The 13,976-nt window shown below is 41.8% G+C and overlaps 1 protein-coding gene across 13 annotated transcripts in view; it reads left to right on the top strand.

Annotated features, from left to right (window-relative positions):
* Positions 1-13,976, top strand: part of LTBP1 (latent transforming growth factor beta binding protein 1) — a 193,433-nt gene that overhangs the window by 166,772 nt on the left and 12,685 nt on the right. For all 13 annotated transcript variants that reach the window (XM_081856552.1, XM_081856557.1, XM_081856558.1 and 10 more), the window contains 3 exons: positions 1,098-1,226; positions 4,361-4,501; positions 5,398-5,568. In XM_081856552.1, coding sequence (XP_081712678.1) covers positions 1,098-1,226; positions 4,361-4,501; positions 5,398-5,568 — 441 coding nt within the window. The remainder of the gene's footprint in view (positions 1-1,097; positions 1,227-4,360; positions 4,502-5,397; positions 5,569-13,976) is intronic.

Genomic DNA, 13,976 nt, shown 5'->3' on the forward strand with positions numbered 1-13,976 from the left:
AGATGTACATATGTTGATGGCAGCTGCAGATTTACGTTAGCCCAAGCCATGAGCACTAACCGGGGGGTGGGGGGAGAGAATCTGTTGTATCACTGAAGCTAAACATTCTCTCAATATTTGGCACAAACCTATGCAACTGGGTACACCTATAGCTACAGCTGTAAATCTCAAAATACACAAAAGATCAGGAAATGGTTATTGCATGATAAAGTGAAGGCACAGTTATTGTTGTTGTTAAAACTTGAAATCTGAAGGCAATTCACAATATATCAAAATATTGTGTAGTTCCATACAGGCTTCAGCACTGTTCTGAAATTCAAGCCATGTTTACCAAAGCTATTTATATATATATATATATATATATATATACCAAAGCTACCCCTTCTGTAGAGCCATCTGAATTGGAGCTGCTTATGATTTAACAGTACATAGTCATGTTAGCTGTTAAATGTATTTCCTATGTACCCTCTCAATGGGCTTAAAATACATAGTCTGCTCATCTGTGAGGGTGCCTGATTTTGAGCCCTTTTCCCTTGACTGCCCCTTCCATGCATGCCTGCTCCACTAAGTCTGCCTGGCATTCAAGCATGGGATGTAATGTTAAAATAGGGTCTATGCACATAGATTCCAGGAGCAGGATTGTGCAAAGCCACACCCATGTGTGTAAACTTTCTAGTGAATTGGGCAAGAGTTCTAGTGAATTGGGCAAGATTGTTCCAAATCTTCCTCTGGAATGATCTATTGTAGCTCATGATTTTCTTTTTAACAATGCAGCTTACCCTGACTAGTTAGTAATAGTTCAAAGAGGGATTATGCCTTCCAGATCGTTTCTTTTCCTTGAAGAAAATGCAGTTTATCCCAGCAGTAGCTTTATTAAAAGTACTTTACTCCCTGCTACGCCTCTAGTTAAATATTTTGGCTGATAAATGGTAGAATCAAATGGTAGAATCAAAGTTTTCTCCATTCTTCATGGCTGCAACTCCTCTTTTTGTTCCTCTGTGTGTAAATATCCTGGCAAGATAGACTAAAAATTCATATTCAACTGAAATGGCCATAATGGACTTCCAACTATTCATGCCATTATCATTTTTCCACAGATGCTGATGAATGTCAGCTCTTTGGGCAAGAAATATGTAAGAACGGCTTCTGTTTAAACACACAGCCAGGCTATGAGTGTTACTGCAAACAAGGCACATACTATGATCCTGTAAAACTTCAGTGCTTTGGTAAGTATACAAACTGTTACCATGTCTCCTTACTCTCTACATTTGCCAACCAGCACTGGGGAATGAGATTTTAATTCTTGCTTGCTCTTACAAATTATTCACACATGAAAGCTGGCTGATTATTTTCTCCATGTAATCCTTCGAAACAGTGCCTGAGTACTTTGTGTATTGGGCTGTATATGACTAGGAGCAATTTGCTTGATTGCAGTGGCTGGAAGGAATGTAGTTGTGGTTGCAGAAATTGCTCTGGCTTCATATCTGGGTGCAATCCAGTTCACATTGATGTTTCTCATTTAGATGTTTCTCCTCTCTCCAATTATTTGTTTCTTTATTTTTGTATAGTGCCACTAGTGTTTGTGGCACTTTATGGTGTCTGCCCCCAAAAGCATACAAGCTAAAATTTGATACAGAAGAAAAGGAGGGAAGTGGAATCAGGAGCAAAGAGCAAAACAATGTGTGATTGCTTCAGTTGCAAGTTTAGCAGGGTGAATTACCCTGTGACATAGGAACTAGTAGGTTGTGTCATAGGCTTCATGGAAAAGGTAAAGTTTAAGGAGGGATTTGGAGGCAGTAAAAAGGTGGTGGCATGTCAGTGCACTGGAAGGCAGTTCCAAGCATGCAGTGCAGAAAGCAGGGACTTATAACCCATTTCCTCTCAGCAGCTCCCAAAGAAATTCCTTTTATTTTGTTAATATATTTATAATCCCACCTTTCTTCCATCACAGAATCAAAAGTGCTCATGTAGTTCCATGGCAGTCACCCATCCAGGCACTGACCAGACCCAAACCTGCATAGCTTCACCTAGGCGGTGGTTTCATGTGCCTTCAGGCATTACCCTGTGAAAAACAACTGTAGCAAATTCATTAATAAACTAGAACACAATTTAAAGCCCAATGTATGTATTCGCAACTACTCCCCGCCTCCCAGGCATATCTATTTTCCATGGTGTAGATCTCCCCTCCCCTTAGGTTGCTGCTCAGCAGCTGCCAGGTAGTGAGTTTCCCTGCCATTGACTATCATATATCCACAGTCAGAAATGCAGCAGTGGCACGTGGCCTTACTTTGGTAGGTTTCTCGCTGAGCCTTCTCTACACAGAGCAGAGTTCTGGAATACAGTGCCAGAAGATGCAGTGTTCGCCACTAACATAGGCTTTTTTAAAGGGTTGGACAAATTTGTGAAGGAGAGGTCTATCACTGGCTGCTAGTCATAGTTGCTATATGCCACCTGGAGGTTCAGAAAGAATATATCTCATGAGTACCAGTTGTTGGGAAAGGACATCAGGGGTAGAACTGGTGCCATCATGTGCTGCATGTAAACTTCCAAGTGGGATCTGTTGGCCACTCTGGGAAACAGAATGCTGTTTTGTTCCATCACAACTCATCTTACATTCTTAGCAGTGGTAGCTAGTGCCCACTGGAGCTGGTAGGGGACAAGGTAAAGAGGCCAACAGTTGGTGGAGCCCTTGAGGCCCATGAATTCTTCCCATCCTCCTCCCTGCTTAGTTCTTCAAGAGCAACCCTGAGACTAAGAAGGAGGCAGGAGGCATCCAGTGCTACCCTAAGAAGGCAGGCGGTGGTGAAGCTGGCAGGGCAGGGTCCTATTTGCCCTGATGGACCAGGCACCATTGGTTCTTAGGAAACACACAGGTCTTGTAGAGATGAGGCAGAATTTCTTGGAATACATTTCCATCGTCAGGGCATTTCTGAGATTTTTCTTTCTTTCACCCACTTAAAAGAAAAAGGCCACTTGCAGAATTTTCTCCAAATATTCTTCATTGTTTTATTTCTTTGTTTCTGGGGAGGGGGCACCATTTCACCCCTGCAATGCCCAAGGAAGACATTAGGTCCAGGACACTGTGAAATATACAAAATGTGACTATGTTGCCAGCACAATTGTTGCTTCTACCACTTCCCCCCCCCCCCACACACACACAATCACCCATAGGACAAACAAATTAAGGTCTGCTATTTCTCATGGAGAGCATCACCCTTGAGAAGCTTTTGGGGGATTTCTCCTGCCCCTGGAAAAAAAAAATGATGGAATCCTTCTCCCAATCCCCTAGCCAAAATTTTTCTGGCCACAAATAGAGTAGATATTTTTGGCAGGCCATTTGTGCACAGCTCTAAAATCTTGGCAAGAGTGCCAAGAAACTGGCAGAGTTTGAAGCAAGTTGCTAATCCTTTGGGAACTCAGCATATCCTTAGTTTCTAACTGGTTTTACATGGACATTATTCTACCTATTTGTACATCTCTACAAGAGCTATGTATAGCCTAGCCCTCTGTTCTTTATACATGAGGACATTATTGGACTCATCTATGGCAAATGTTTTTTGGTTTGTTTGGTTTTTGGGGGGTTGTTTTTTTTAAAGATCAATTTGAGGAAATAGGTATTTTTAAAGCACGATTATTCTTCCCCCCCACCAAAAAAACACACACCCCACCAGTAGTTGATATGCAATATGGAATAGTAATTCACACTCTTGATGATCATAAATGTTCTTCCAGTCTACTGAACTGCCTACTAATTCACTTTTGCCATTTGACTGAAATTATTCCTAGTCACGACTTTCACTTTAGCAGTTTAAACAGAAAACCATTATGTGTGGAATAATGTAATGAAAGGAAACCACAGTAAGAGACTCAATCACCTTGGGCCCAAAGAACTTTACTTTCCTGATGTAAAGCCATTTATATTTCCTTTAAAGTTGCTTCTCTGTAAAATGAGTAGACAGGGATAGAGCTGAGAAATAGCAAGTCGGTTTCTGTATTTTTGCAAAGATGGGGCAGCTTTTGATACACTGTGGTGAGAAGCCTCCTGTTGTCTACAAAAAGAATGTGGGTGGAGTTTGTCCGAAACCTGCTTGCCAATAGATCAGAGCAACACAATCTATTGTGTTCAGCAGCTTTCTAGCCTGTGAATGATTAGTGCATGAAGAAGACAAGGAAGATGTTCTCTGTTTCATAGTTCCTTCCTTTGGGCTCTTGCCAGTCCTGATTTAGATATATGTTAAATTTAAGAGAGAGTGCACTGCAGAATCAGTTATTTTCCACAATGAAAATGCTTTATTTCCTAAGCCGGATTGCAAGACACTGATAATTTGTTTGCTATGTTCTTCATTTTCATTTTTAAAAGATACGGATGAATGTCAAGACCCCAACAGTTGCATCGATGGCCAGTGCGTCAACACTGAAGGATCTTACAGCTGTTTCTGTACACACCCAATGGTTCTGGATTCCACGGAAAAGCGATGCATCAGACCGGCAGAGTCTAGTGGTATGCCTTATTGCATGCATTGCAAGTGAAGAGGTTCAAGAACAAGTAAAAACCACAATCAGGCAGGATTGAATAGGGTTATCTTTAAACTGTTCCACTGATTCCTTTCTAGAAAATTATAATTATAATTATAATTTATAATTTATAATAATTTATTATTTATACACCGCCCATCTGGCTGGGTTTCCCCAGCCACTCTGGGCGGCTTCCAACAAAACACTAAAATACAATAACCTATTAAACATTAAAAACTTCCCTAAACAGGGCTGCCTTCAGATGTCTTCTAAAAGTTTGGTAGTTATTTTTCTCTTTGACATCTGGTGGGAGGGCGTTCCACAGGGCGGGTGCCACTACCAAGAAGGCCCTCTGCCAGGTTCCCTGTAACTTTGCTTCTCGCAGCGAGGGAACCGCCAGAAGGCCCTCGGCCCTGGACCTCAGTGTCCAGGCAGAGGTTTGGTTTAGTTCATGTCCTCCAAGCTTTTCTGATCATGAGGAAGAGCCCAAGCTATGGTTCCTCTCTACACTAGCATTAGCCCTTTTGTTTTCTTGTTTAAAACTGGGTTAATCTTGGCATGAGGTGGAGCTTTAGCACAGGCTCCTCCTCTATGGTCTGTGGCTTTCCAGTGCTGCTGGGTAGATTTCACCTGAAGCATCTGGAATTGGCCAGTGTCTGAGACAGGATTTAGGATAGAACAGTCACTTATGTTCTGAACTGATTTAAATTACATTGTTAGCAGGGGGCGTTTTTTGTGCACAACATTAGAAAAGTGATCTCTTTATTTTCAGGAAAATGGAGCTCTTGCAATGTAAGTCTTGAACACGGTGGGCTGTACTGATTTTTCTTTTAACACAGTGTAGGCGTCGTACTGATCACGTTTCTCTGCCTTCTGCTTCAGAACAAACTGAAGAAACGGATGTCTACCAGGATCTTTGCTGGCAACATCTGAGTGATGATTTTGTTTGTAGCCGGCCTCTTGTTGGAAAGCAAACCACTTACACGGAGTGCTGTTGTTTATACGGGGAGGCGTGGGGCATGCAGTGTGCCCTGTGCCCCATGAAGGACTCAGGTAAGGCATCTCCTAGTGACCTGAGGAATTTTTCATGACAAATCATTCACAGAAACTGTATATTCCCTCTTTGGATCTGCCCACTTCACTGCAGGAAAGACAGGGACACAGGGGGTAACATTGGTGTGTCTGGCGCTGCACCCTTTCCACATGTTCCCCACACATTCTTTGAACCTGTGAAAACTGCTATGGAGGTCTCTTCCAGGCAATCTGTTTCATCAGCATTCAGCCTAATTTATTTGTGTAGAGGTTTGATGATGTTGGCTGTTTAATGCATGTTCACTCTGATTTGTTTACAGGGAAGCTAGACAATTGACTGCATTCACACCAGGCATTTAAAGCACATCCCTTCTCTTCCCCACTCCAAAAATCATGTGAACTGTAGTTGGTCCAGGGTGCTGGGAATTGTGGCTCTGTGAGGGGTAAACTCCAGTTCCCAGGATTCTCTAGGGGGTGCTTTAGATGTGCTTTGAATGTATGGTGCCTATGCAGCCGATGTTGCATCAAAGCAGGCATTATCCCACACTTTTCTGTCCGTTTTCTTTTCACTTTCCTCATTGGAAAGTCTGGTCTTTTGGGGGAAGTGGGTTTGTTTCGCAAGAACTCCAAATCATCTTTAATTGCACAGCCAGAACTTGCCAGGGTGTGATTGACCCCCCTCCCCCAAAAAAGAAGTAATAGTCTGGAAGTGCACTGAGTCACTTTGCGTCTTCTATGGAACCCAAGCCAATGTGAGTTTATATGATTCATTTCAATAGGGTACCGTTCCTTCAGCGTTCTGTAAAGTTACTCATTTCTGTCTCATGTGGTAAAACTTTAATAAATCCATGGGAAATCCTACAACTGAAAATGAATGATGCATTTTCTGTAATAGTATGTCAGTTTTACCATGTAAGGCTGCATTTAAAAACATGACTAACCCACAGGAGAGTGGTGGGGAATTGTCACCCTGTGGGTGGTAATATTTTCTCATATAATAAATTTTATAAACTGCTTTGAGTTGTGACAACAAATCCATAGAGACTTACAACATGGTGATTGATTCTAGTGGTGTGAATATGTGAACTCACCTAACGTTGTGGTGGTTGCCAATATTTTAGCTTCTGAGAGGGAGGAGTAAAGGCAGTATATGTAATAAAGCATATTCTCCAACACTAAAAAACATAATGGTGGGATAATACAGAGATGTATACAGTGGTACCTCGGGTTAAGTACTTAATTCGTTCTGGAGGTCTGTTCTTAACCTGAAACTGTTCTTAACCTGAAGCACCACTTTAGCTAATGGGGCCTCCCGCTGCCGCCGTGCCATTTCTGTTCTCATCCTGAAGCAAAGTTCTTAGCCCAAGGTACTATTTCTGGGTTAGCGGAGTCTGTAACCTGAAGCGTATGTAACCCAAGGTACCACTGTAGTGATATTTTCTAAAGTGGAGGTAGTCAACATGGTGCCTACCAGATTTTGCTGGACTGCAGTTTCCATCCCCCCTGACTACTGACCATGCTGGATGGGGCTAATTGGAGTGGGAGTCAAGCAACATACAGTGAGCCACAAGTTCCCCATCCTTATCCTAGGCAATTAGCCCCATTGAACTCTGTGAGACTTAATTCTGAGTAAGCCTGCATAGGGTTGGAATGCCAAAGCCAGATCTGTATAAGACATTTTTGTCCTTGGTAATATTTTCCTCTAATATTTTCTTGAAATATTAGAAATCTTTGTGCTAGCCCATTTCTTTATAGAATGCTGCTGCATTGTTGGCATAACATCATGCTTTTAGAGAGTGCTGCAAATGTTTGGCTAACATGTGGCTAACCTTTCGGTAATTTAAATAACCCCTCTGAAATCCATCTTCTGCAAACTGCCCATCGAGTTAAAACGGCAAATGTATACTGAATTTGTTTCCTGCTTTCTCTGAGTGGCTCCTTAAGGAAGAGTTTAAGGGAAGGAAGTTGTTTTCCATGGCAGATCAGATGAATAGCTATTGTATGCCCTGCAGAGCTTCGGCATGTTATATAATTATTCAATTTCCTGCTTCTAATTGTCTCTGTTGTGCGTAGGTGCCCTTATTCATGGCATTCACTGAGATCTTCAATTTAAGACTCTCATATGGAAGACGGATGTAGCCATCGTGGTACTCCCAGATGTTTGTTTGACTCCATCTCCCATCAGCTTCAGCCAGCATGGCAAATGGTTAATGCTGATGGGAGTGTTAATCTAACAGCATCTGAAGGGCACAATATTGACTTCTCCTAATCTAGAAAGTCTCAGTCATCTGCCCTATTTTATGCTGATTTGTCCTTTAAAACAAAAACAAAAAAACCCCCACATTCCAGCAACTTTTCTCCACACAATCCAGCAAGCTGTGTTTTCAGTTTCACTGAGTGTTGCCAGGATGGGCCAGGTGGGAGGTGGAAATGGGGTGTTATAAAAATCCAAACAGGAATATGGTGCATGCGTGGCTTCTAGTTTCGATACTGCGGCTGGCTAGAAGATTTTAAAACATTTTCCTAATAAAAACTCTGTATTTAATGCAACAAAACATTTTCCATTGGAAGGAATTCCTTCATGGCCTTTTATGAGTTTTACATTTTTGATTGATTATTTAGATTCTATTGTCAAAACTCAGCTTCAGGCATCACTTGCCAGCTACCACATCACAGTGTTTGAAATCAAGCAAAGCTGAGGTTGTTTATTGGAAGTCACTTGAATTTCCAGCGATCAGCGGATTCTGTGTGAATCTGATGTTTTAATAATGAACTGTAAAAAAAAAACACCACCTCTCTTTCATTCCATCTTAAGCAGGACGGCTGGTATTTTCTGTAAATTTGTGTCAGTTAAAGTAGATGGTGGTATTTTTTATTTTAGAAAGGAACATTGTTTTCCAGGACTGATTCTTGTATCAAAAAGCACGTTAATGCATTGCTGTTGTAGCCTATTGTTTATGTTGCTGTTATTTATTCAGTTTATATATCAGCCCCACATATAATGCATTACAGTAGTTTATGCAAGAGAGTATGGAGAACTGAGACCAGGCTCTCCTGGTCCAGGAAAAGCCTTAGCTAGTTCATCAGCCTAACATGGGCATAAGCTCTCCTAGCCACAGAAGGCTTTAGTGATGACTTGAAATCCCAGAGTACTCCCACACTTTAGAGGGAATGCAACTCCTCCCATTGAAAATTGTACATCTGATGAGTGGATATGGGAGCCACCCACCCACAACACTTCCATCTAATCAGAATTCAGCCTTATTTTATTGACCTTCATCCAGTACATCACTGCTTTCGGATGACTGTCGAGCACTTTCAGAGCCTCTCCTTATTCTGATGGAATGGAGATACAGAGCTGAGTGTTACCAACACACTGGGGACACCATGCTCCAAATCCCTGGATGATGGCTCCTAATGATTTCATATAGATGCTAAATAGCATAGGAGACAGAATGGACCCCACAGCCCCAAAGCCATGGAGATGAGCAGCCATCTCCTTGTACTCCTGTAATGCAGCACCTCCAACTCCCACCAGTGTGGTGTAGTGGTTAAGAGTGGTAGACTCATAATCTGGTGAACTGGGTTCATGTCTCCGCTCCTTCACATGCAGCTGCTGCACGACCTTGGGCTAGTCACACTTCTCTGAAGTCTCTCAGCCTCACTCACCTCACAGAGTGTTAGTTTTGCGGGAGGAAGGGAAAAGGAGATTGTTAGCCACTTTGAGATTCTTTTTGTTGTTGTCGTTTAGTCGTGTCCGACTCTTCGTGACCCCATGGACCAGAGCACGCCAGGCACTCCTATCTTCTGTCCATGGAGTTTTCTTGGTAGGAATACTGGAGTGGCTTGCCGGTTCCTGCTCCATTGAGACTCCTTAGGGTAGTGATAAAGTGGGATATCAAATCCAAATTCTACTACTACTACTTCTGCTTCTGCTTGAGCTGCTCCTTGACCTATTCCATAAAAAGAAATGTCAGGCAATCTAGCAAAATCATAACTGAGTGTAGGGCAGTATATAAATTCAAATCATCATCATAACTGACAACCTGTATCTGGAGGGGGAGTGCTGCCCTGTTACTTCTAACTGACCTCCATAAGTGGCTGAATGGAAGGACAAGTGGGACAAAAGACACACATCATTTTTAAAACAAGGGCTGCATTTGCATATGGTGCTAAGCAAATGGAGGAAAGTGCTGGCTCCCAAGGTGGTGATCACAGCCACTTTGCTCTTCCTTGGTTTTTTTAGCTCAGTGTGGTCCAGCAGCTAAGCCAAAGTTTGGCTTTGCATGCCATCCAAACTCAGGATCATGTTAAGCACTCTCCTCCTTAATCACAAACTGCAGCCAAGATTTGGTTTTTGGCAACAGGTCACTGTTAAGGAGGGTTCAGATGATACACTAAGCCAAATTTTAGTTGGTGCACTGCACTGAACTACACTGAACTAAAATAACCCAGGACAGAACCCACATGGTACCACAGATCCTGTATGCATTCTCTAGCTGTCCTGGTTTGCTGGCACAGGGGTGGCATGTTACATTGGCACATAGGATCTGTGGATTACACTTCAAAATTTTATATAAGTAATATGTAGTGTTTATGGATAGATAAATAGAACAAACACAACTTGCCCCAATTTCGATTGTGAACTACAAGTGGATGCTAAGCAATTAATGTTCTTGTTTCATTTTTGGTTGCCTATAGTTTTCCATGTGATTCAGAATGCAGTACAGTGGAATGCAGGGGCTCAGTAGGTAATTAGCTTATATATCTGCAGTCTACACCTTAAAAACATTTACCATTTTGGGGAAATTTCCCAGGAAAACCAGAACTGAATTGTGTATGAAAGAATCATTTGCCCTTCAAGGTTTAGTGTTTAAGAACATAAGAAGTGATTATGTTGGCCCAGGAGGAAACTTTCACACCTCTCAACCAGTAGGTCATAGGTTCAAGTCCTGTCTGGGAAAACTGGACTTACACCATATTACAATCTTAGATTTATATATTGATGGGGCCTGATTTACTACTGGAACTTCATGTTTATTTCCATAAATATATTGAACATATGGTTACAGAAAACAGGGGAAACAGAGTATTTAGATGATTATGTTGTGCTTGTAGCAACAAATTTCTGCTTTTACCAAAGAACATGCTGTTTTCTGTTTCTGTGCTGTGCAGTTGGTTTTTAAATCAGAATTTTCTTGTACTCAGAGATGCAAGCGATGCACATTTAAAAATCCACATTGTGACTCTGAGTAAGGTTACTATTGTCTGTCTTTTTCCAAAATAGTTAGAATAACCTACTTTTGAAGCTGGCTTCAAATTTTTGTGTGCATTTCATTCTGGGGATATTTTGACAGTCTGCATTTTAAAGTTGTAGCAGTGGAAAGCAAATCAATAACCTGAAGAAAAGAATATCTGAAACTCTACAATTCTATGAAAATATTATCAGGATGATTGATTTATGTGGGGATGAAGAGAAGGTAAAACTCCCAGCAATCATAAAAGAGATGGGGGGAGGGTGTTTCTGATTCATATTAAGACAAAACATACATTCACATAAATAGTGAGTGAGAGGTTGGCAGATGATTTAAACCATATAAATAATTGGAATGAGAGGTGCCATCTGACACACTTCTGAAACTGCAAACTCATGCCAGTGCTGTAGGCTGAAATACTGGCACAAAATACTTGGAGTTAGGTTTCAAGTCTTCCTTCTAACCCAGACTCGCAAGATATATCCAAACTTCCAAAAGATTATTAGTCATGGCTATCACATTCAACTAACAATGATCAAAATATGGACATGATTTTTCCATAGCATATGACGCATACTTCCTTAGCTGTGAAGATGCCATAATTCCACAAGAGTGCAAAATGAGCTAGAGGTACAAAATGCAGCTTCTTTAGAATCTCACCTCTTATTTTTAATAATAATAATAATAATAATAATAATAATAATAATAATTCTAACATCTCAATCTTACAACATGTGTGCTTAGAGATAAGTAGGATTGAATTCAACGGAGCTTACTCCCAGGTCTGTAGGGTTTAGGATTATTATAGCCTTCATCTCTAGTGAGTAGGGCTTTGCTTATATAGTTATTTAAATATTTATATAATTCAGTGTCGTTGTAGCCATACAAAAGTTACAGCAACAATGAAAACATCAATAAAATATTGGGGGGGGGACGGGACACAAAACTATAAATACTGGGTAGTTTAAAGAAAATTCACATTTCAAAGGCCTGTCAACAGAACACTGTTTTTAGGCGATGAATACAAGAATGCTAGGATGATTCTTCCAAAGAGTTGCACAGGGCAAGACCTGCTACACTAAAAGCTCAGTCCCTAGCGAAGGCCCCATCAGAGGATCTCAGAGATCAAAGTGGGACACAGTGGGCCCAGATTGTTTAGGGCTTTGTGAATTAGCACAAGAACCTTGAACCTGGCCCAGTAACGAATTGACAGCCTGTTTTGCTTTGTGGCTGCAAAGATTACAATCCTTACATCTGAAAAGGTAACGTTAAAAGTGCATGGGCAATGCCTGATGAAATCGCAGAAGCCAGAGCCCATGGTGGCAGGCCTGTGTCTTAAACTTGGATTGTTGTGAAATGCCTATGAAGTGGCAGATGATGGACTTCCGGGTTAGCGCGATCTGGAAATGGCGGATTCCCTCCGAGCTGCGGAGGGAATCGGCTTCATCGAGGACGGGTCTTGCCGCGCCGGCGACGCGGGGACCCTTGGAAACCGCAGGCGCTGAAGCCTGCGGACGGGAAGACTCGGTGGGCGCCTTAAGCACCCCCCCTGACCCTCGAAAAAGGGTACGGAGGGCGGTGTGGCGCTGAGAGTCGATTGACACCTCGGTGGAGCGGAGCCGCGAGCCACGACCGGAGAGCGCTGACTTTCTCCCTGGAAATTTGGACTGAAAGAATTAACCCGTGAGTAAATGGAATTTGGCTTTAAGAAATTTTTCCTTTGAATTGGAGACGATCGGAGGGTGTGCTAAAAGGGAGTCCGCACCCCCCCTAACTACAGACAATTTTAAAGCAAAGCTCAGAGAACTAAGGCGGAAAAGATACACTTATACATTATAAAAGAAACTTCTTCCACGATTTAACAAAGGAAGTGTTGTGCTGGAGAGTGAGGAGAAAACCTTTTTTTTTTCCTCTCTTTTTTTTTCTTTTTTTTTGCGAAACCCCCCCTCCCCCCGGGACCAGGGAGAATCCCGTGTTTGAGTCTGGTGCAGAGAAACAAGCTGTCAAAAGAGCTGTTGAATGGACAGATTGAAAATTTGTTAACTGATATCTCTCTGAACTAAAAGTTAGATTGTGGCAAGGTGGTTGGAGACTCGATAGAGAGAAATAAGAAAGATTTGGACTGTTGGAGAAGGTTTGCAGAGTGACCGGAGTCCCTCTGGGGGGATCCCGGGGCTACTACAATGGCGGCAGATGGAAAACTACAGGCAGAGATAAACAGGATGTTTTATTTTGTGGGAATACTGCAAGAGCAGAGTCTGAGTATGAACAAACAATTAATGACCTTGACTTCAGGAACAAGCAACTCTGCTGAAAGCATGAAGGAACTGACAGGAAAGGAATCTGCAGCCGAAACAGAAAAGATACATCAAGAATTGGAGGAAAGAGAGCAAGGAGAGGAGAAAGAACAATTGAAATATACCAACAAAAAGTCCATAATGGTGGAACGCAAGAGAAAAGACTATTGGATTATCTGGATTACAACACTGCAAAAGATGTTAAGGATGAAGGAGGGGGCCCCTGAAGTATCTGCAACACAGGAACTTGAAGGATATAAGAAATATGATTGGGGCTATCCTTTTGATTATGAAAGACTGGTTGACCTTTGGCAGCAGTTCCTATCAAGCATCTATGAGGGAAGAAAAATTGGAGTAATGGAGAATGGATTCTTTCGAGATTCGAGGACCGATATAAGAGACTTCCAACAGAATCGACGGAGAGGAACTGAAAGGGACTTAAAGGCTCTCGACGTGAGGAATCCGGGCTGAAAATGATGGTTGATTTTTATTTGAAAAGGGATCAGAACCTGGGAAGGGGGGAGGGGGAAATATCTTTATTATTGCTATTTAGTTACAGAAGGGTAAGAACGATGATAAATTTTGGGTTGGGTGAATAGGGTCTATATTTAAAAATGGGAAATCGAGGGAAGGGAATCTACGCCGACCTTAGGGAAAAATTTAAATGTTTATAAGAACTGGGGACAAGAGAAATCGGGCTAATTATGAAGAGATATATTTAAAAATATCAATTATAGGTTAAGAAGAAGAAACTAAAATTTGCTGAACGAATTATGGGAATAGGGATGTATGAAGAGGGGGTGGGGGGGAGTCCGGGGAACAAGGTTAAGAAAATAAGGTGTTATGATGATATTTGTTTTGTTTTTGTTGTAACTTT

This window comes from Podarcis erhardii (assembly GCF_964252035.2).
Source record: "Podarcis erhardii genome assembly, chromosome: 3".
In the NCBI taxonomy this organism is placed as follows: domain Eukaryota; kingdom Metazoa; phylum Chordata; class Lepidosauria; order Squamata; family Lacertidae; genus Podarcis; species Podarcis erhardii.